A 21,900-nucleotide genomic window follows, 5' to 3' on the forward strand; every position below is an offset into this window, starting at 1 on the left:
AAAGTCCATCTTGTCGTCTCTGAATTGCAAAGTCACCTTTGTCCTGAATCAAATGACCAACAGATATATTTCTGTACTTTTTATTCTGCTCCATTGGTCTATATGTCCATCTTTATACCAATACAATGTTCTAATTCCTACAGCCCTGTGACACATCTTGCCTATAACACATTTGATAATTAAGTCCTCTAACTTTATTCATCTTCAAGACTGTAAGGCCAAGAAGAGCCAAGGCAATCAATTAACATGGTATGTGCTTCTATTTGTTTGGATTTTCTTTAATTTCTCTAAATATTTTGTTATTTTTCTGAATAAAGTTTTTCAACACATATCACTCCATTTCTTCCTAGGTGTTTGATTTTTGATGCTTTTAAAAATATTATTAATATTAATTAATATTAATATAAAATTAATTAATATTAATTAAAAAATAATTCTGAATCAATAATATTTCAAATTAATTTCAAATAGTATTTTCATTATTATCAATTTCAATTATTATCAATTTCTGTGGCTGGTATATAAAAATACAGTGGATTATTGTATATTGACCTTGTTTCCAGGAGCCTTGGTAAACTCATTTAATTCTAATAATCTGCCTGTAGATTTTACTGATCTTTCTTATATACATGTCATGCTATCTACGGATAAGTTTTATTTCTTCCTTTTGAATCCATATGATTGTCATGTCTCTTGCCTTTAAGTATGAGCATCCTGGGGACTTCCCTGGTGGTCCAGTGGTTAAGACTCCGCACTTCCAAGGCAGGGGGCAGGGGTTCCATCCCTGGTTGGGGAACTAAGATCCCACATGCCGCACAGCGCAAAAAATTTAAAAACAACAAAAGAAGTATAAGCATCCTGTTGCAGTCCTGATCTCAAGGGGAAAACTGTCAAAATTTCACTGGGAAATATTTCAGCCACAGGCTTTCTGTAGCTACTCAGAACTACAAGATAACCTATTCTTTATCAGATTAAATCTTGTTTATAAAACAAGATAAAGGTACTTTTTATCAAGTTAATAGAATTCCCTTTCATTTCTAGGTTGCTAAGAAATTTTAACCATGAATGGATATTGACTTTTAACAAACGATTTTATTAAAATAATAAGATTGCTTTTGCCATTTTCTGTTCAAGTGGGGAATTGTAGCAACCCCTTTGTGAATGTTTGTCATCATTGAACACCCCTTGCATATTTGGAATAAACCCTCATGTTGGCCTTTTCATATTGCTGGGTTTGACTTTCCAATATTTTGTTTCTGATTCTCCCATCTTTGTTCATAAGAAAAATGTGTCTATAATTTTGCTTTATGTACAATCCTAAACAGGTATGATATGAAGATTATGCTGGCCATATAAAAAGAATTTAGAAGTTTTCCCTCTGGTTCTATTGTCTGTGAAAGTTTGCTTAAGAATTGTGTTTTACAACATTGTAAATCAACTATACTTCAATCAAAAAACAAAAACAAAGAAAACCGTGTTTAAAGAATTCATTAGTAAAGCCATATGGGCCTAGGGCTTGCCCCATATATGCTTGATAAAAATGGATTAAATTTCTTTGATCCCTGACTATTCTGGTTTCCTAATTCCTCTTTTATTAATTTTGAAAAATTTGTATTTTCCCAGGAATTTGTCCATTTCACCCAAAACTTATTTGTAAAATTATTCATAATACCCTCTTATTACCTTTCTAATGTCTGTAGACTCTGCTGTGATTTCCCCTTCTTTAGGGGGATATTTGCCATTTGTGTTTGACCTGTTTTTTTCATTACTCTTGTTAAAGATTTACCAAATGTATTACTCAAATAGTCTTGTTAAAAGTTTATCAAGGGGCTCCCCTGGTGGCGCAGTGGTTGAGAGTCCGCCTGACGATGCAGCGGACATGGGTTCGTGCCCCAGTCCGGGAAGATCCCACATGCCGCGGAGCGGCTGGGCCTATGAGCCATGGTCGCTGAGCCTGCGCGTCTGAAGCCTGCGCGTCTGGAGCCTGTGCTCCGCAACGGGAGAGGCCACAACAGTGAGAGGCCCGCATACCACAAAAAAAAAAAAAAAAAAAAGTTTATCAAGTATGTTAATCTTTTCAAAGATCTAAAATTTACTTTATTAAATACCTCTATTGTATATTTTCTGTTTCACTGATTTCCACTCTTTATTACTTCATTTCTTTTATTTTTCTCTAGATTTGATCTTCTTTCTGGAGATGGAAACTCAGATTAATTTTTTTGTTATTATTTTTGTTTCCTAAATAAACGTATTTACAGCTATAAAGTTCCCTCTAAGCATGACTTTAGCTAAATCCTTACACTTTTTTTTTTTAATCCTTACACTTTTGATAGGTAGTATTTTCATAACTATTCAGTTCAGTATCTTCTCTAATTTCTGTTGCAATTTCTTTTACAACCCATGGTTATTTAAACACAAATTATTTGATTTGTAGGAAATTGGGGCTTTTCTGGTTGTCTTTTTTTTTTTTTCTCAATTTCTAACTGAACTTTACTGTTGTCAGAGAACACTCTCTAAATGATTTCAAACTCCGAAATTTGTTAAGGTTGTATTTATGTCCAGCATCTGGTCAATTTTGACAAATGTTCTATATTCAAATGAAAAGAATGATTTCTTGAATAGTTGGGTGTACAATCAGCACAAGTTTACTAACTCTTCAGATGTTGTCTTCTTGCTTGATCAGTCTTTGAGAGGGGTGTCAAAGTCTCCCACTCTGATTGTGGATATGTGTATCTCCTTTAAGTTTTGTGTTTTGCTTGTTTTGCTTTATGCATTTTGAAGATATGCTATTAAGGACATACAGATTTAAGATTGTGACATCTTCATGATAGACTAATCCCTTTAGCATTAAGAAATGTTTCTCTTTATTTATAGTAATGCCCCTTGCCTTAAAGCTGTATTTGAAATTACTGATAGTATAACTACACCAACTTTATTTTTCCACCCTAACTTTTCCGTGTCCTTATATTTAAAGTATGTGTCTTTTAATCTGCATGTTTGTCAGTATCATTTTTTTAATGAAGTCTGACAATCTTAGGCTTTTACTAGGATTATTTAATTAATCTGTATTCAATCTAATTACATATATACCTGGATTTTTATCTGTCATCTCACTATCGGTTTTCTATTGACACACCTGTTTTTTGTACATACTTTTCTTTCTTTCTTTTGGTCTAACCAAATATTTCTATTAATCTACAGTTCCCTTTTTAACTTGCTAGATATATACTTTCACTATTATTTCAGTTGTCACTCTAGAGATTACAACATGCATCCTTGACTTATTATAATCTAATACAAACTTTACACTAACAATCCTAGAACAACAGAATGTTTTAACTCCATGTAAGCCTATCCTGACTTTCTCCTAGGATCATTTTCCCCTCTGCCTAAAGAATTCCCTTGTAGTATTTCTTTTAGTGAAAATACACTGGTGGTAAATTCTCTCAATTTCCATTTGCCTAAAGTATTTACTTCACTTTAATTTTAAAAGGATGCTTTCTCTGGGTACAGAATTCTAGGTTGGCATCTCCGGCAATTTAAGATGCCATTCCATTGTGTACGTAGGTGTGGTTTTCTTGAATATATCCTTCTTAGAGGTCCACAAAGCATTCTGAATATATGAGTTGGTTCTGAAAATTTCATGAGAAATATTTTTAGATATTGTTTCTGACCAATTCATTCTTTCTCCTCCTTCTATATTCAAATTGTATATAGGACAGATCCTTTGAGCAGATCCCAAATGTTTTTCATGCTCTTTTCTGTTTTAGTCTATTTTTTTCTTCCCTGTGCTTCAGTTTGGACATATAAACTTGCCTTCTAGTTCATTAATCATATCATCTACTAAGGCTAATATGTTTTTAAAAACATCCATTGAGTTCTTATTATCAAAAACATTTTTGCTTCCACAATGTTTGATACACACACACACACACACACACACACACACACTCCAATTCTCTAGAATAATTCTCCACCTTCTTACCACTTTTGTCCCTTTTTTTTCTATGTTCCTAAACATAATAATCTTAAAGTCCTTGTCTGCTAACTCCGATATCTGGATCACCTGAGTTTCTGCTTTCATTGGTTTGTTTTCTCTTGTTTTTGGTCAAATGGTCCTGTCTCTTTATATACTTAGTAATGTTTTTACTGAATGCTGATTGATAAGAGGTTCCACATGATGAGAGGATGCCTCCTTGCTCTGCTGGGTGGACAGAGCAGAGAAGGTAAATTACATTAATTCAGTAAGGAACTGAGAAAGGGTAGAGGCTGCATGTGGGTTTGGGAAGATGTAATCTATTCTGATTTGCCTCTAATCAAAGACCTGACTCCACAGCTCTCAACTGAGAGTATGACTGGGCTTTGTCACTTCAGCCTCAAGTGATGGCTTGGCTTTTCAAATATGTTCTGCTTAGCTCCCATCATACACAGCTTTAGAATTTGGCAAATATTGATATTTTGAGAGAGAGAGAGAAACCAACTGTGTGTTTAAGACCCTTCAGGTTTCCAATTCTGTGCTTCCAGCCCCATGAAACCAGGGTTCTATACACCTGGATTCTCAGCTTCTTGTGGAGACTCACTGGTGTCCCCAAGCAAAGAGTAGCTGCAGGTAAGTGTAAATTTACCACTCATTTCAGGCCTTTCCACTCTCATCACTGGTGTTCTTAAGCCACTCCACCCCTGCCCACACCCCCAGGCCCCAGGGTAGGTCTCTGTCTCCTAAGCACCTCAAAACTCGAGAATTTCTGTTCTACTTTCCAGTGGCTTCCAGCTAGCTTAGGTCTTTAATATCGGGTTCAGAACTGAGTAGATAAACTGACTACGGGTTTTAGGCCCACTCAGGTCTCCAATTTTGTAGCTCCCCTGAGCAACGATCAAAAACCCTGCTTTCTGGACGGACATGGACGGCATTATGCTCAGTGAGATAAATCAGAGAGAGAAAGACAAATACTGTATGGTATCACTTACATGTGGAATCTAGGAAATACAACAAACTAGCGATATAACAAAAAAGAAACGATTCACAGATATAGAGAACAAACTAGTGGTTACCAACGGGGAGAGGGAAGGAGGGAAGGGCAAGATAGGGGTGAAGGATTAAGAAGTACAAACTACTATGTATAAAATAAATAAGCTACAAGGATATATTGTACAGCACAGGGAATACAGCCAATATTTTATAACTTTAAATGGTATATGAACAATAAAAATTTTGAATCACTGTGTTGTATACCTGCAACTAATATAACATTGTAAATCAACTATACCTCAATACAAAAATAATTGGAATAAAAACCACTGCTGCTCTCTCTGTCCCCAAGCAACTGTTCAGGTTTATAACTTTCAAACAATGCTTCAAAGCTTAAGCAAAAGTATGACTATATTCCACAGTCCTTTTACTATGCACAATATGCTAATGCATATGTTAAATAAATTATTTTTACCTTTTTTTATTTTTAAGAAGATGTTGGCGGTAGGAGTTTATTAATTAATTTATTTATGCTGTGTTGGGTCTTCGTTTCTGTGCGAGGGCTTTCCCTAGTTGTGGCAAGCGGGGGCCACTCTTCATCGCGGTGCACGGGCCTCTCACTATCGTGGCCTCTCTTGCTGCGGAGCACAGGCTCCAGACGCGCAGGCTCAGTAGTTGTGGCTCACGGGCCTAGTTGCTCCGCGGCACATGGGATCCTCCCAGACCAGGGCCCGAACCCGTGTCCCCTGCATTAACAGGCAGATTCTCAACCACTGCACCACCAGGGAAGCCCTATTTTTACCTTTAATAGGCTTTTCATGATTAGGTATTCCAAAAGATGCATTTTGGTGTTGAGTTTAACATGTAATGAATAAAGCTGAGGGATCTAATTTTGTCATAAGACAAAAATAACCGATAAAACACAGCACTAACTGAAAGAGATAATAAACATAAATCTTGAATACTATAGAATTCAAGAAGATAAAGAAAAGCTGAATCATAGTTAAACAAACAAACAAAAAATCCCATTTTTAATATCAGTGTTTGCCTATAGGGCCCTCTTGCTTAAATCATCTTCAATTCCTAGAAGATGCCAAGTATCAAAAATGTTCTCTTTTGATACATGAAAAGAAAACCAAAGATGTACCATGATCAACAATGAAGAGGAGCACAAATATACCCAAAGTAATCAAGAAATGACAAACTGGCTTTCACTGACGTAACTGGAGGGTCATCCGCTAGAAAAATAACATGATGAAAGCACCCTAACAGGAAACTAAACTAGTGATGCGAACAAGTCAGAGGTTTGCTGCATCACTTTCTCATTCAGTAGAGGCTTTTGGTCTCCTCTTTCATCTTCTCCAGTCGTACAGAGCCCTAAGGAACAGGGTCTACGTTCCAGGATCATACAAAGATGCTACCAGTAGATTTAATAAAGGGTGGGGGCAGGCGGGTGCCCATAGAAACAAACTGATACAAATACAAGTAATTTCCTACTTCCTTCTTCCTCTACTTCTCCTCACTTTACTTTCATGGTTCCCAACTGCAGTATTGTCATATTTGTGTTTTACCATAAGCTGCTACAAATTGTTTTGAATGTATAATGTATAGCAATACGAGTACTTGTCCTGACCATACATCAGTACCCTCCACCGCACCATGACAAAGCATCCTATCCTCGCGCAAAAGCGCAATTCACATTATGAATACGAACCCCAAGGAGGCGAGACACGGTGCAAACAAGAATCCTGCTCTGGGGCAAAGGCTATCAGTCCCAGTTTAACCATAATTTGGAACATCTGGCTATTTGAAAGGAAACACAATGTCTGACTTGATTTGAAAATGCCTGCAAAAAGCATTATTTCATGCAGTTCTAAATAGTTCAACCTAAAACAATGCTCTTAATTATGGAAACTATGAACATAAGGACTTAGAATATTGTTGAAACCATTTGTAACCATCTCAAGCGTTTGGACAGTGTCCAGTAAGTCTACAGAACATTTACTATAACAAATCTTAAATCTTCCTCTAAATTATGAAATGACCTTTACCTAAAACACCCTACGCTACACTTTTACAGCAGCAGAAACTGCAGATTATTTTTATGTAATAACCTAAGAAACAGCCTGTAAAAGCTACAAAAATGCCAAAGCTCTTGAAAATAATAAATATGTAATACTCTAGGTCTTATGGCTCATTTGCTATAAAAATAGATCAAGGAAAAGTACATACAATGTTACCTAAACTTTAGTAGATAAGACCATCACATACACAGAAAAGAACTTAACTTTCCTTATGTACCAATTTGGTAATAGATGCACTTCAATTTATCTAGACGTTAATATGAAAGGTATCAGCTATAACCAAGTAAATGAGAACTAAACGATATTCTTGAGAGGGGACTATGTGAATCCTATTAATAGTAAGAAAAAGACCAATCTAAACAGGCCAAAGTTCAAGAGACGATTTAGATAGAAAACTGCAAATCAGAGCAGCCAGAATCCCACAACGTAACATGAAGCTGTGATTCACAGTATTTTTTACAAACAATCCATCCCCATCTCTTTTGGAGAAGGGACAAACGAGAATTCAGCCTAAGTATTTAGCTGGCTATATTCAACCTAGCTTACTGAACCAGAACCAATAAGAAGTTTAAAAACACAGGTGATTTCAACATCCCTGACATACTCTCATTTCCACTGGTGCATTATTCACACAAGTCAACACGAGTTGGCTGCATGAAGGACAGAGAGTTGTAATATTTTAAACAGAGAACTATGGGAGGAAAAAAAACCTGAAGTGATTTGTTTCCTTGAGCATTAAGCTCATACATTTCTTTCATGGTGTAAATTTTAAAGTTTTAATATCAGTGGAAAAGCCTCATGAAGCTCACAATCTTATAACAATTCTTTGCAAAGAGCCAACAAATTTGGCTCCAGATTTTGAGGAAGTGACACTATCAACACTGTATTCATACCTTGCAAACTGTATCCACATCCCAAGGTATTATAGTCCTCAGATCAATGACCTCACAAGACACTCCAAGCTTCTCATGAGCCATGGAAGCCACCTCTCGGACCACATGAACCTGAAATAAAAAGGGAAATATGCAGAGGATGACTAAAGAAAAAAAGTTAGTTGAATTCTGACATCCTTAATAGAGATAGTGTTTAAAGTTAGAGGAACTGATTTGCAAGAAGAATTTCTTTTAGACATGTTGAACACCATATTCCAACCAAATAATCAAATATAGATGTCTAGAAAACAGCTGGAAAGAGGTTCTTTGAGAAAAGGAGAGCAGTCATTGCCAGAGATACTGATTCCAAAGATATCAACACATAGAAGGTTAATAAAGTCACAGGAGTAGGTTGAGTTTCTAGAAAAAGTATACAGAAGGAGAAGTAAAGGGCAAAAATCATGGGACCCTGTATATGACCAACATTTAAGAGGAAAGTAGAGGAAGAGGAGCTGAAGAAAAAGAGGAAGAGGGAGAGAAGGAGGAGGAAGAGGAAGAGAGAGAAGGAGAAGGAGTAGGAGGGAGGGGTGGGGGAGGCGGGAGGGGGAGAAGAAGGAGGAGAAGAAGAAGAGGAAGGGGAAGGAGAAGAAGAAGAAGCAGAAGAAGAAGAAGGAGAAGAAGAAGAAAGAGAAGGAGAAGAAGAAGAAGAAGAAGTGGAGGAGGAGGAAGAAGGAGGAGGAGGAGGAGAAGAAGAAGGAGAAGAGGAAGAGAAAGAAGAAGAAGAAGAAGGAGAAGAAGAGGAGGAAGAGGAAGAGGAGGAAGAGGAAGAAGAAGGAGAAGGAGAAGAAGAAGAAGAGGAAGAGGAAGAAGAAGGAGAAGAAGAGGAAGAAAAAGAGGAAGAAGAGGAGGAAGAAGAAGAAGAGGAAGAAGAGGAAGAAGAAGAAGAGGAAGAAAAAGAAGGAGAAGAAGAAGGAGGAGAAGGAGAACAGTTAAAAGAAACAGAAAGAAAATCAGAAGACAATATATCCAGAAGCTAAAGAAAGGTTTCATAGAGATAGTAGCCAGCCAGTGTCACATACCATAACAATATGAGGTAAGGACTGGATTTAGCAATTAGAAGGTTAGCAATGTTAGCAGAAATCGTTTTAACTACTGGGAACAGAACTCATAAGGTAAATGAGTTAAAAAATAATAATAATAACATAAGGAAGTGAAGGAATTAAATATAGGTAGTAGAAAATAGTTGTTTAAGTTTAGTGATAAAAGAAAGGAGGGAGATACACTGTTATTTAAGGGGAAAGTAGGATAGAGAAAAGGTATTTTTAAAATAGATAAGAGAGACACACTTTTTTATTTATTTATTTTTTAACATCTTTATTGGAGTATAATTGCTTTACAATGGTGTGTTAGTTTCTGCTTTATAACAAAGTGAATCAGTTATACATATACATATGTCCCCATATCTCTTCCCTCCTGCGTCTCCCTCCCTCCCACCCTCCCTATCCCACCCCTCTAGGTGGTCACAAAGCACCGAGCTGATCTCCCTGTGCAAAGCAGCTGCTTCCCACTAGCTCTCTATTTTACATTTGGTAGGACACACTTTTTTTAATAAGAGGGACATGGAAAGGAGAAACTGTAGATGCAGGAGAGAGGGACCAGCTAATGAATCACAGTCCTGTCGAAGAAGAAATGGAATACATTCTGAAACAGATTTGGAGAAGTAACTGTGAAAAACAGACACTTCGTGGAAGACAGAAGGGCTAGAGGCAAGGATTGGCAGCAGAAGTGGTAAGTGTGAAGGAAAAACGAGCTGGGGGAATCAGTGTCTAATACACTCTAACTTCCCTATTAAAAAGGAAGGCAAGGACACATGCTGAGAGCGGGACACATGCTGAGCCTTTTTTTTCTTTCTTTAAAAATTTTTATTGGAATATAGTTGATTTGAGAGTGGGCTTTTTAAAAGGGACTCAAGGAGAGCAGAAAAGTTTTGCAAAAACCACTGTGGGCACCATCATCGGATGTGACTCTCCAGGCAGTATGATTATCCCACTGGAGGTGAGAAACTGCAAAGACTACAGATCTCCAAGCCAAAAATCAAATGGAGAAGAGTGTAGGAGGTTGTAGGATTGCAAATGATTTTCATTATCTTCTTTATATTATGTGGTATTAAATTTTCTAAAATAAGCAAGTATTTCTTTTACACAGAAAAAAGAAAAACTGACCATTTCTTTAAAAGAAGGAGAGATAGAAGTCTATGGCTAGAGAAAGAGTCCTGAGCTTAAAAGTTTGAAAGCAGAGTGATATGATAATAAGCTCTGGGGAAAACTGAAATAGATCATCAGTTCAATTGATAAGATAAAGGTATGGAATAATGAGGCTGGACCACTGGTGGGTCCATGTAGCCAGCAAAGTAATCATGAGAGATGGCAGCAGAGGGGATGAAAAACATCATTAATCATTGGGGAAATGCAAATCAAAACCACAGTGAGATACCACCTCACACCTGTCAGCATGGCTATCACCAAAAAGAGCACAAATAACAAATGTTGGCAAGGATGTGGAGAAAAGGAATCCTCCTACACTGCTGGTGGGAGTGTAAATAGGTGCAGCCACTGTGGAAAACAGTATGGAGGTTTTGTAAAAGACTAAAAATAGAGCTACCACATGACCCAGCAATTCCACTCCTGGGTATATGTCCAAAAACAGAAACAAAAACACTAACTGGAAAAGATACATGCACCCCAACGTTCATAGCAGCATTATTTACAAGTGCCAAGGTATGGAAGCAAACTAAGTGTCCATCAACAGATGAATGGATAAAGAATATGTGGGATATACACACACACACACACACACACACACACACACACACACACACACACAATGGAATACTACTCAGCCATAAAAAAGAATGAAACTTTGCCATGTGCAGCAAAACGGATAGACTTGGAGGGCATTATGCAAAGTGAAATAAGTCAGAAAGAAAAAGACAAATACTGTAGGATATCACTTATATGTGGAATCTAAAAAATACAACAAAGCAGTGAATAAAACAAAAAGGGAGGAGACTCACAGATACAGAGAACAAACTAGTGGTTACCGGTGGGGAAAGGGAAGGGAAGAGGGGCAATAAAAGGATGGGGGATAAATAAAGGAGGGGTTATAATGGGATTATATGAAATCATGTGTGTGAAAGTTTCGTAAACTGTAAAAGCACTACAGAATGTAAAGAATCTTCCATTCAGTAAAATAATAATAATGGCAAAAAAAATAAGAAGATGGTACGTCAAAAGCAGCAACAAGTAGTGAGGATACGTAATGTGTGCTTCAAAAGAACGTGTCCTTAATACGTTTTTGTAAACTCTCAACATATTTTTAATGGCTTCACCATATGCATGGAAATTTTAATACGACTGAAAAGGCATCTCAACTTCAGTCAGAAATCAGTACCAGATACAGATGTAGCATCAAACAAGACTTAAATTCGAGATATAAGGAAGACATTTTCTATGCTTCATAGAATCAGAATTAAAAATGAGGGCTTCCAAACACAAGATGGACATTACCAGTTGCTATAACGGTTACTGACCTGAGTGCCCCAGGCAACTAGAGTGACATCACTCCCTTCTTGGATGACTTCGGCCTGGGACAGCGGGATGTTGTATGGTTCTATGGGAACCTGTTCCACTGAATACAAAACAAGGAAAAAAATGCAAGGTTAATTATTTTTTCACATGTGACATTTGTGCATAAAAGAATATAAGAACCTCATTGTGGCAAAGCTTTATTGTGTTTATTCTTCCCCCAAATTCCATAAGTTATTTTTAAAAGAAATAGCATTTATTATATGACATTACTACACAGATGAAACACTACCATCAAATCAGCTATCTTGGAACAGAAAAAGGACTTCAGGGAAAAACTAAGAAAATCTTAATAATCTTGGGCATTAGACAATAATAATGTAACAACACTGGTTCATTAACTGTAACAAGTGTACCATACTAACATAAGACGTTAATAAAAGGGGTTCTTATAGTACCATAGTATTTACTATCGAAAAAAATTTGGGTATAATGGACCTGTGCAGTTCAAACGTAGACATATGTAACTCTTGTTTTCTTTCCACAAATATAATCACGCTGCACACATTATTTAGAACCCTTCTATAATCTCCTTTTTCCACTTAGCAATATATCTTGGTCATGTTTTCATGTCAAAAGTATAGTTTTTTAAATCATATTTGTAAGTAAAAACTATCACGTTTAATGCTGCTGTTATCAGTGATATGGTAGAAAATTTTATTCCTTGTATTTTTGTGTATTTCCAATCCAATGACCTTTCTATAACCAGTGCCAGAGAGAGATGAATAAGCTTTAAGTCATGTATATGTTTAAATAAAATAAAATTAAGTAACAAAATGGTAAAACCTATAAAACTACTTTTGTGGGTAAACCTAAACACAGATGACAATTAAGCCAAGAAACCTGACACACAGCTGTTAGAAAACATATAAGGGGCTTCCCTGGTGGTCCAGTGGAAACAACAACAAAAACAAAAATGTACAGTCTAACCTCAAGAAAACATATAAACATTAAAAGCATTTTTTTTAAGTTTTTTTGTGTAGCACATAAACTATGTTGAGTCAGATACTTCCAACTATCTAAACCAGGAGCGGGCAAGTCAACTTTTGTAAACAATGTTTTATTGGCATTCAACCTCATCCATTCATTTACATATTATCTGGGGCTATCTTTGCCCTTCAACAGCAGAGCTGAGTAGTTGTAAGAGACAGCATAGCCTATAAACCTAAAATATTTACTATCTGTCCCTTTACAGAAAATGTTTCCCAACCTCAATTCTAAACAGTGCATTCAGAGGTTAATGCCAGCCCGTTCACTGATGGCTGAAATCCAGTATTAGATGGATGGATGGATGGACCAATAGATATATGGATGGATGGACAAAGGAACTGACAAATAGGAAGACAGACATATTCAACTGGAATAACACATTTTACTTAGCAGTTCTCAGCTGCTAAACCAAAGTGATGGTCAAGAACAACGCTGATAACCTCTGGCGAGCATGCCAAAGGTAGCACGCATGCTCTTTGGCAAGTCTTTCTCCAATCAGCAAGATCTGCACACTAAAAGACAAGGCTTGAAGCCAGTACACACTCCGCCTTGCTTGTGAGTCAGTGGCCACCATTCAGGAGGCTTGCCGTTCCTGCCTTGTGTTATAAATCAGTTGCCAGCTGGTAATTAGCAAACCCCTGGAACACATCGCTGTAAGGGCTGGTGCACCAAAAGAAATGGCTTGGCATCTTGGCCCACATCCTTTGAAAAACTGTCAGTGAGTGAGTAACTGTTTCATTGTATTCAATAAATTACCCAGAATAAGAAGACCTCATTACCTTAATAATTAATTAAGGGACAACATGGCCAACAAAGCTTAGTCCTCCACAAAAAAAAAAAAAAAAAAAGCATGCCAAGAACGAGATTCAAGAAGAGTCTTATATTTAAACGAACCCAAAAAATCGCTCCATAGCTTTGCATAAATTTAATCCTGAGAGGAGGAAAATAAAAGTACCATTTTATGGATTAATGACCTAAACGTAAGACTGGAAACCATAAAACTTCCAGAAGAGAACACAGGCCAAACACTCTTTGACATAAATCAGAATATTTTCTTGGATCTGTCTCCTCAGGCAAAAGAAATAAAAGCAAAAATAAACAGATGAGACCTAATTAAATTAAAAGCCTTTGCACAGCAGAGGAAACCACTGACAAAATGAAAAGAAAATTTACTAAATGGAAGAAAATATTTGCAAATAACACGACCAATAAGGGGTTAATATCCAAAATATATAAACAGCTCACACAACTCAATAACAAAAGAAAACCACCTGATTAAAAAATGGGCAGAAGACCTGAACAGACATGTTTCCTAAGAAGATATACAGATGGGCAACAGGCACATGAAAAGATGCCCAACATTGCTAATCATCAGGGATATGCAAGTCAAAACCACAATGACATATCACCACACACCTGTCAGAATAGCTATCGTCAAAAAGAACACAAATAACAAATACTGGCAAGGATGTGGAGAGAAGGGAACCCTTCTACACTGTTGGTGGGAACGTAAACTGGTGCAGCCACTATGGAAAACAGTACGGAGGTTTTGCAAAAGACTAAAAATAGAACTACCATATGACCCAGCAATTCCACTCCTGGGTCTATATGCAAAAACATCCAAACAAACAAAAACACTAATTTGAAAAGACAGAAGAGATACATGCACCCCAATGTTCATAGCAGAATTATTTATAATTGCCAAGATATGGAAGCAACCTAAGACTTCATCAACAGATGAATGGATAAAAAATACTATGGTGTATATATATATATATATATATATATATATATATATATATATATATATATATATATATAATGGAATACTACTCAGCCACAAAAAATAATGAAATTTTGCCATTTGTAGCAACATGGATAGACTTGGAGGGCATTGTGCTAAGTGAAATAAGTCAGACAGAGAAAGGCAAATACTGTAGGATATTACTTATATATGGAATCTAAAAAATACAATAAACTAGTGGATAAAAAAAAAGAAGCAGACTCACCAATAGAGGACAAACTAGTGGTTATCAGTGGGGAGGGGGCAATACAGGGGAAGGGGAAAACGGGTTATTATGGGATTATATGAAATCGTGTGTGTGAAACTTTTGAAATGTGTAAAGCACTATAGAATTTAAAATAACTTTCATTCAGTTAAAAAAAGTTTAAATAAAAGTCTACAAATAACAAATGCTGGTGAGGGTGTGGAGAAAAGGGAACCCCTGTGCACTGCTGGTGGGAATGTAAATTAGTGCAGCCACTATGGAAGACAGTACAGAGGTTCCTCAAAAAACTAAAAACAGAACTACCATATAATCCAGCAATTCCATTCCGGGGTATATATTCAAAGAAAATGAAAAGACTAATTTGAAAAGATACATGCACCCCTATGTTCAGAGCATTTTAATATATGCATTTATTTAAACTTGGCAAACAGGCCACCTAGGGAGCAAGCTCTAATTCCCAGGTACATTTTTGTTTTGTTAACTTGTAAGATATTTATTCCAAGAGCAGCTTATTATCAAATAGTCATTCCTACATCATGTATAGTGTTTTATGAAAGAGAGCAGGTAAAAGGAGTTACAGCAGGAAACTTCAGGAGCTGAAGGGCCTCTGTGCAGTCATAGTACGGACTCCTGTTTGCACAGCAGTGGGGCTCACTGAGCCACTCCATTTTACCACATGCTGATTACATTCTAATCTTAGCACTAATGAGCATCCCATAGAGAAACCCTTCAGCATCAGAGACGTTGAAAAAAATGTGTGGCTTTAAAGAGAGAGAGCTTTCCAAGGCCAAAATAAAAAAGATGTAATTTTTTGCTCAAAAATCAGACACGGTAGATTTTTAAATATATATATTGTAATTCTACAGATATGCTTCCTTTGTAATTGCAAATGCACTTATATTCATATTACATAGACACTGACAGACTCATGGCATGAATTAGCTCATGCTTGGCCCCTCTTATTTCCCATTCTCTTCCTTTTTTTCCTTCCAATTCTCTTCTAATTTGTTGTATTGCTTACAAGTCATCTGAAACACATTTTGAAAATACAGCAGAGTGTATAAATTATATATATTTATAATATCAATATATATGTATAATATGTACTATGTATAATATATATTATTCATTTAACAGTCACTGTGTACCCGGTATATGCAGACATCATGCAAGAGGCTAGACTATGAAATGAAAAAGGCAGTTCCTGCCCTTAAGAAGCACACACTCAACTGGGAGTTAAAAAGATGTAAAGAGATGATCAGCAAACAAATAAAAACATGATGTAGCAGTGAGGACGAACCGTTCTAGGAAAGACAGAGGGAAGCAACAACCTGACTGTAAGATCGAGATGTCTTCACCACCAACAAGGGAACAACTGGTAGGGGTCTTACAGATGAAGAAGTACTTAACACAAGAGAAAATAAAGGAGGTCTTTCATGTAGAAAGAAGAGGTGTGTACAAAGAAATGGGGGTGTGAAATTTGTGTGTGTGTGTGTGTATCTGTGTGTACACATCTATAAACATGTGTAAACACAGATCTATATGATGTTTCAGGTCAAGGTGAATACTGAAACCTTTGAATTATATTCCCAAGCCCCTTGAAAGAACTTTCCAATGTCTTCTGATTTCATATACTAGTAACTGGTGTAGAAAGAATCAGCTAAAGAATAACAACTCACTCCTGATGATGTAAGTTTCCCTGTAAGGCACGGTATTACCGTTACAGAGATAATAGGGTCATTTCTCTGCCCTGGCACTAATCCAAAGTAATGCTCGTTTCCTCATAGATGTCAAGCTCAGTAGGGCTTTATCATGTTTCATTATACATGATGCTGTGATAAAGCATAAATGTTCTTTTTAAAAAGAAAGTGTATTTCTAAATTACTTCACGCTGCTTGATTACTAAGAGCAGATTCCACACCTGAGGAAGCCTCGCTCATTGGTCAGAATTTACAGTCTAATGGGGCAGGGTGGGCAAATTCACCCACGGAAGAGCCCAGTCCCAGCCCCGTCTCTGCATCTAATTTGCTGATCTCTGACATCATATTACTTCTGTACCCCAGGCTCCCACTTGTAAACTGTGGAAAGCAGCCTGTGTCTACCTGCCAAATTACAGGAGCAGACGGAGGACACATTAAGTTCATTGCTATAGATGTTCTTTCAGTCCTTAGGAAGAAAACAGGTTTACAGTGTAAAATAATTCAATGGTACAGTCATTAAGACTATAAATGTTCACTTCAGGAACGTTCTTATTCCTATTACCATTTCCTGTATTTAGCCATAAATTAATCTCTATGTTACAATGGTTGTTTTACTGAATACCCTTTTCAACTTCGAAGGTACTAACTATGGTCATACTTTTAGGTAATTTTCACTTCTATGCTAACAATTACTTTTAACACTGATGTTAGAGATAAGAATATATGAACAAGAAAACTTAAAGCAGTTTCTTCTGGCAATCACTTTAAAATTACTCGCCAAGGAGAGCTTCAAGATGGCGGAAGAGTAAGACGCGGAGATCACCCTCCTCCCCACAGATACACCAGAAATACATCTACACGTGGAACAACTCCTACAGGACACCTACTGAACGCTGGCAGAAGACCTCAGACCTCCCAAAAGGCAAGAAACCCCCCACGTACCTGGAGAGGGCAAAAGGAAAAAGAATAAACAGAGACAAAAGAATACGGGCCGTACCTGCACCAGTGAGAGGGAGCCGTGAAGGAGGAAAGGTTTCCAAACACTAGGAGCCCCTTCGCGGGCGGAGACTGCGGGTAGCGGAGGCGGAAAGCTTCGGGGCCGCGGAGGAGAGCGCAGCCACAGGGGTGCGGAGGGCAAAGCGGAGAGATTCCTCGGTGCCCACCGGCACTCACCAGCCCGAGAGGCTTGTCTGCTCACCCGCCGGGGCGGGCGGGGCTGCGAGCTGAGGCTCGGGCTTCAGTCGGAGCGCAGGGAGAGGACTGGGGTTGGCGGCGTGAGCACAGCCTGCAGGGGGTTACTGCGCCACGGCTAGCCGGGAGGGAGTCCGGGAAAAGGTCTGGAGCTGCCGAAGAGGCAAGAGACGTTTTCTTCCCTCTTTGTTTCCTGGTGCGCGAGGAGAGGGGATTCAGAGCGCTGCTTAAAGGAGCTCCAGAGACGGGCGCGAGCCGCGGCTAACAGTGTGGACCCCAGAGACGGGCATGAGACGCTAAGCCTGCTGCTGCCGCCACCAAGAAGCCTGTGTGCGAGCACAGGTCACTGTCCACACCCCCCCTTCCCGGGAGCCTGTGCAGCCTGCCACTGCCAGGGTCCCATCATCCAGGGACAACTTCCCCGGGAGAACGCACGGCGCGCCTCAGGCTGGTGCAACGTCACGCCGGCCTCTGCCGCCGCAGGCCCGCCCCTCACGCCGTGCCCCTCCCTCCCCTCCCGGGCTGACTGAGCCAGAGGCCCCCAATCAGCTGCTCCTTTAACCCCGTCCTGTCTGAACGGGGAACAGATGTCCTCAGGTGACCTACACACAGAGGCGGGGCCAAATCCAAAGCTGAACCCCGGGAGCTGTGCAAACAATGAAGAGAAAGGGAAATCTCTCCCAGCAGCCTCAGGTGCAGCGGATTAAAGCTCCACAATCAACTTGATGTACCCGCATCTGTGGAATACCTGAATACACAACGAATCATCCCAAATTGAGGAGTGGACTTTGGCAGCAAAGATAAATATATTTTTTCTCCCTTTTTCTCTTTTTGTGAGTGTGTATGTATATGCTTCTGTGTGTGATTTTGTCTGTATAGCTTTGCTTTTAATTTGTCATAGGGTTCTCTCTGTCCTTTTTTAATTATTATTCAAAAACTATTTTTCTTAATAATTTTTTATTGTAATAACTTTATTTTCTTTTATTTTACTTTGTTTTATTTTATCTTATCTTTTGCTTTCTTTCTTTCTCTTTTTCTCCCTTTTATTCTGAGCTGTGTGGATGAAAGGCTCTTGGTGCTCCAGCCAGGCGTCAGGGCTGTGCCACTGAGGTGGGAAGGCAAGTTTAGGACACTGGTCCACAAGAGACCTCCCAGCTCCACGTAATATCAAACGGCAAAAATCTCCCAGAGATCTCAACACCAAGACCCAGCTTCACTCAACGACCAGCAAGCTACAGTGCTGGACACCCTATGCCAAACAACTAGCAAGACAGGAACAAAACCCCATCCATTACCACAGAGGCTATCTAAAATCATAATAAGTCCACAGACAACCCAAAACAGACTACCAGACATGGACCTGCCCACCAGAAAGACAAGATCCAGCCTCATACACCAGAACACAGGCACAAGTCCCCTCCACCAGGAAGCCTACACAACCCACTGAACCAACCTTAGCCACTGGGGGCAGACACCAAAAACAACGGGAACTACAAACCTGCAGCCTGCGAGAAGGAGACCCAAACACAGTAAGTTAAGCAAAATGAGAAGATGGACAAACACACAGCAGATGAAGGAGCAAGATGAAAACCCACCAGACCTAACAAATGAAGAGGAAATAGGCAGTCTACCTGAAAAACAATTCAGAATAATGATAGTAAAGATGATCCAAAATCTTGGAAATAGAATGGAGAAAATACAAGAAACGTTTAAGAAGGACCTAGAAGAACTAAAGAGCAAACAAACAATGATGAACAACACAATAAATGAAATTAAAAATACTCTAGAAGGAATCAATAGCAGAATAACTGAGGCATAAGAACGGATAAGTGACCTGGAAGATAAAATAGTGGAAATAACTACTGCAGAGCAGAATAAAGAAAAAAGAATGAAAAGAACTGAGGACAGTCTCAGAGACCTCTGGAACAATATTAATAGCACCAACATTCGAATTATAGGGATACCAGAAGAAGAAGAGAAAAAGAAAGGGACTGAGAAAATATTTGAAGAGATTATAGTTGAAAACTTCCCTAATATGGGAAAGGAAATAGTTAATCAAGTCCAGGAAGCACAGACTCCCATACAGGATAAATCCAAGAAGAAATATGCCAAGACACATATTAATCAAACTATCAAAAATTAAATACAAAGAACAAATGTTAAAAGCAGCAAGGGAAACACAACAAATAACACATAAGGGAATCCCCAAAAGGTTAACAGCTGATCTTTCAGCAGAAACTCTGCAAGGCAGAAGGGACGGGCAGGATATATTTAAAGTGATGAAGGAGAGAAAACTACAACCAAGCTTACACTACCCAGCAAGGATCTCATTCAGATTTGACAGAGAAATTAAAATATTTACAGACAAGCAAAAGCTAAGAGAATTCAGCACCACCAAACCAGCTTTACAGCAAATGCTAAAGGAACTTCTCTAGGCAAGAAACACAAGAGAAGGAAAAGACCTACAATAATAAACCCAAAACAATTAAGAAAATGGTAACAGAACATACATATCGATAATTACCTTAAATGTAAATGAATTAAATGCTCCAACCAAAAGACACACATTGGCTGAATGGATACAAAAACAAGACCCGTATATATGCTGTCTACAAGAGACCCACTTCAGACCTAGGGACACATACAGATTGAAAGTGAGGGGATGGAAAAAGATATTCCATGCAAATGGAAATCAAAAGAAAGGTGGAGTAGCAATTCTCATATCAGACAAAATAGACATTAAAACAAAGACTATTACAAGAGACAAAGAAGGACACTACATAATGATCAAGGGATCAATCCAAGAAGAAGATACAACAATTGTAAATATTTATGCACTCAACATAGGAGCACCTCAATATATAAGGCAAATACTAACAACCATAAAAGGGGAAATCGACAGTAACACAATCATAGTAGGGGGCTTTAACACCCTACTTTCACCAATGGACAGATCATCCAAAATGAAAATAAATAAGGAAACACGAGCTTTAAATGATACATTAAACAACATGGACTTTATTTATAGGACATTCCATCCAAAAAGAACAGAATACACATTCTTCTCAAGTGCTCATGGAACATTCTCCAGGATAGATCATATCTTGGGTCACAAATCAAGCCTTGGTAAATTTAAGAAAATTGAAATCATATCAAGTATCAAGTATCTTTTCTGACCACAACACTATGAGACTAGATATCAATTACAGGAAAAAATCTGTAAGAAACAGAAACACATGGAGGCTAAACAACACACAACTTAATAACCAAGAGATCACTGAGGAAATCAAAGAGGAAATCAAAAAATACCTAGAAACAAATGACAATGAAAACACGACAACCCAAAACCTATGGGATGCAGCAAAAGCAGTTCTAAGAGCGAAGTTTGTAGAAATACAATCCTACCTTAAGAAACAAGAAACATCTCAAATAAACAACCTAACCTTACACCTAAAGCAATTAGAGAAAGAAGAACCAAAAAAACCCCAAAGTTAACAGAAGGAAAGAAATCATAAAGATCAGATCAGAAGTAAATGAAAAAGAAATGAAGGAAACGATAGCAAAGATCAATAAAACTAAAAGCTGGTTCTTTGAGAAGATACACAAAATTGATACACCATTAGCCAGAGTTATCGAGAAAAAAAGGGAGAAGACTCAAATCAATAGAAACAGAAATGAAAAAGGAAAAGTAACAACTGACACTGCAGAAATACAAAGGGTCATGAGAGATTACTACAAGCAACTGTATGCCAATAAAATGGACAACCTGGAAGAAATGGACAAATTCTTAGAAATGCACAACCTTCTGTGACTGAACCAGGAAGAAGTAGAAAATATGAACAGACCAATCACAAGCACTGAAATTGAAAATGTGATTAAAAATCTTCCAACAAACAAAAGCCCAGGACCAGATGGCTTCACAGGAGAATTCTATCAAACATTTAGAGAAGAGCTAACACCTATCCTTCTCAAACTCTTCCAAAATATAGCAGAGGGAGGAACACTCCCAAACTCATTCTACAAGGCCACCATCACTCTGATACCAAAACCAGACAAAGATGTCACAAAGAAAGAAAACTACAGGCCAATATCACTGATGAACATAGACGCAAAAATCCTCAACAAAATACTAGCAAACAGAATCCAACAGCACAGTGAACGGATCATACACCATGATCAAGTGGGATTTATCCCAGGAATGCAAGGATTCTTCAATATATGCAAATCAATCAACGCGATATACCATATTAACAAATGGAAGGAGAAAAACCATATGATCATCTCAATAGATGCAGAGAAAGCTTTCGACAAAATTCAACACCCATTTATGATAAAAAAAAACCCTCCAGAAAGTAGGCATAGAGGGAACTTTCCTCAACATAATAAAGGCTATATATGACAAACCCACAGCCAACATCGTCCTCAATGGTGAAAAACTGAA

The 21,900-nt window shown here is 38.0% G+C and overlaps 1 protein-coding gene across 3 annotated transcripts in view; it reads right to left on the reverse strand.

Moving 5' to 3' along the window:
* BCKDHB (branched chain keto acid dehydrogenase E1 subunit beta) overlaps window positions 1-21,900 on the reverse strand; it is a 295,612-nt gene that overhangs the window by 190,204 nt on the left and 83,508 nt on the right. For all 3 annotated transcript variants that reach the window (XM_082855371.1, XM_082855372.1, XM_082855373.1), the window contains exons 7-8: window positions 11,515-11,612; window positions 7,947-8,057 (exon numbers count right to left, since the gene is read on the reverse strand). In XM_082855371.1, coding sequence (XP_082711497.1) covers window positions 7,947-8,057; window positions 11,515-11,612 — 209 coding nt within the window. The remainder of the gene's footprint in view (window positions 1-7,946; window positions 8,058-11,514; window positions 11,613-21,900) is intronic.

The sequence above is a fragment of the Leucopleurus acutus genome, assembly GCF_964270905.1.
Source record: "Leucopleurus acutus genome assembly, chromosome: 15".
Taxonomy (NCBI): domain Eukaryota; kingdom Metazoa; phylum Chordata; class Mammalia; order Artiodactyla; family Delphinidae; genus Leucopleurus; species Leucopleurus acutus.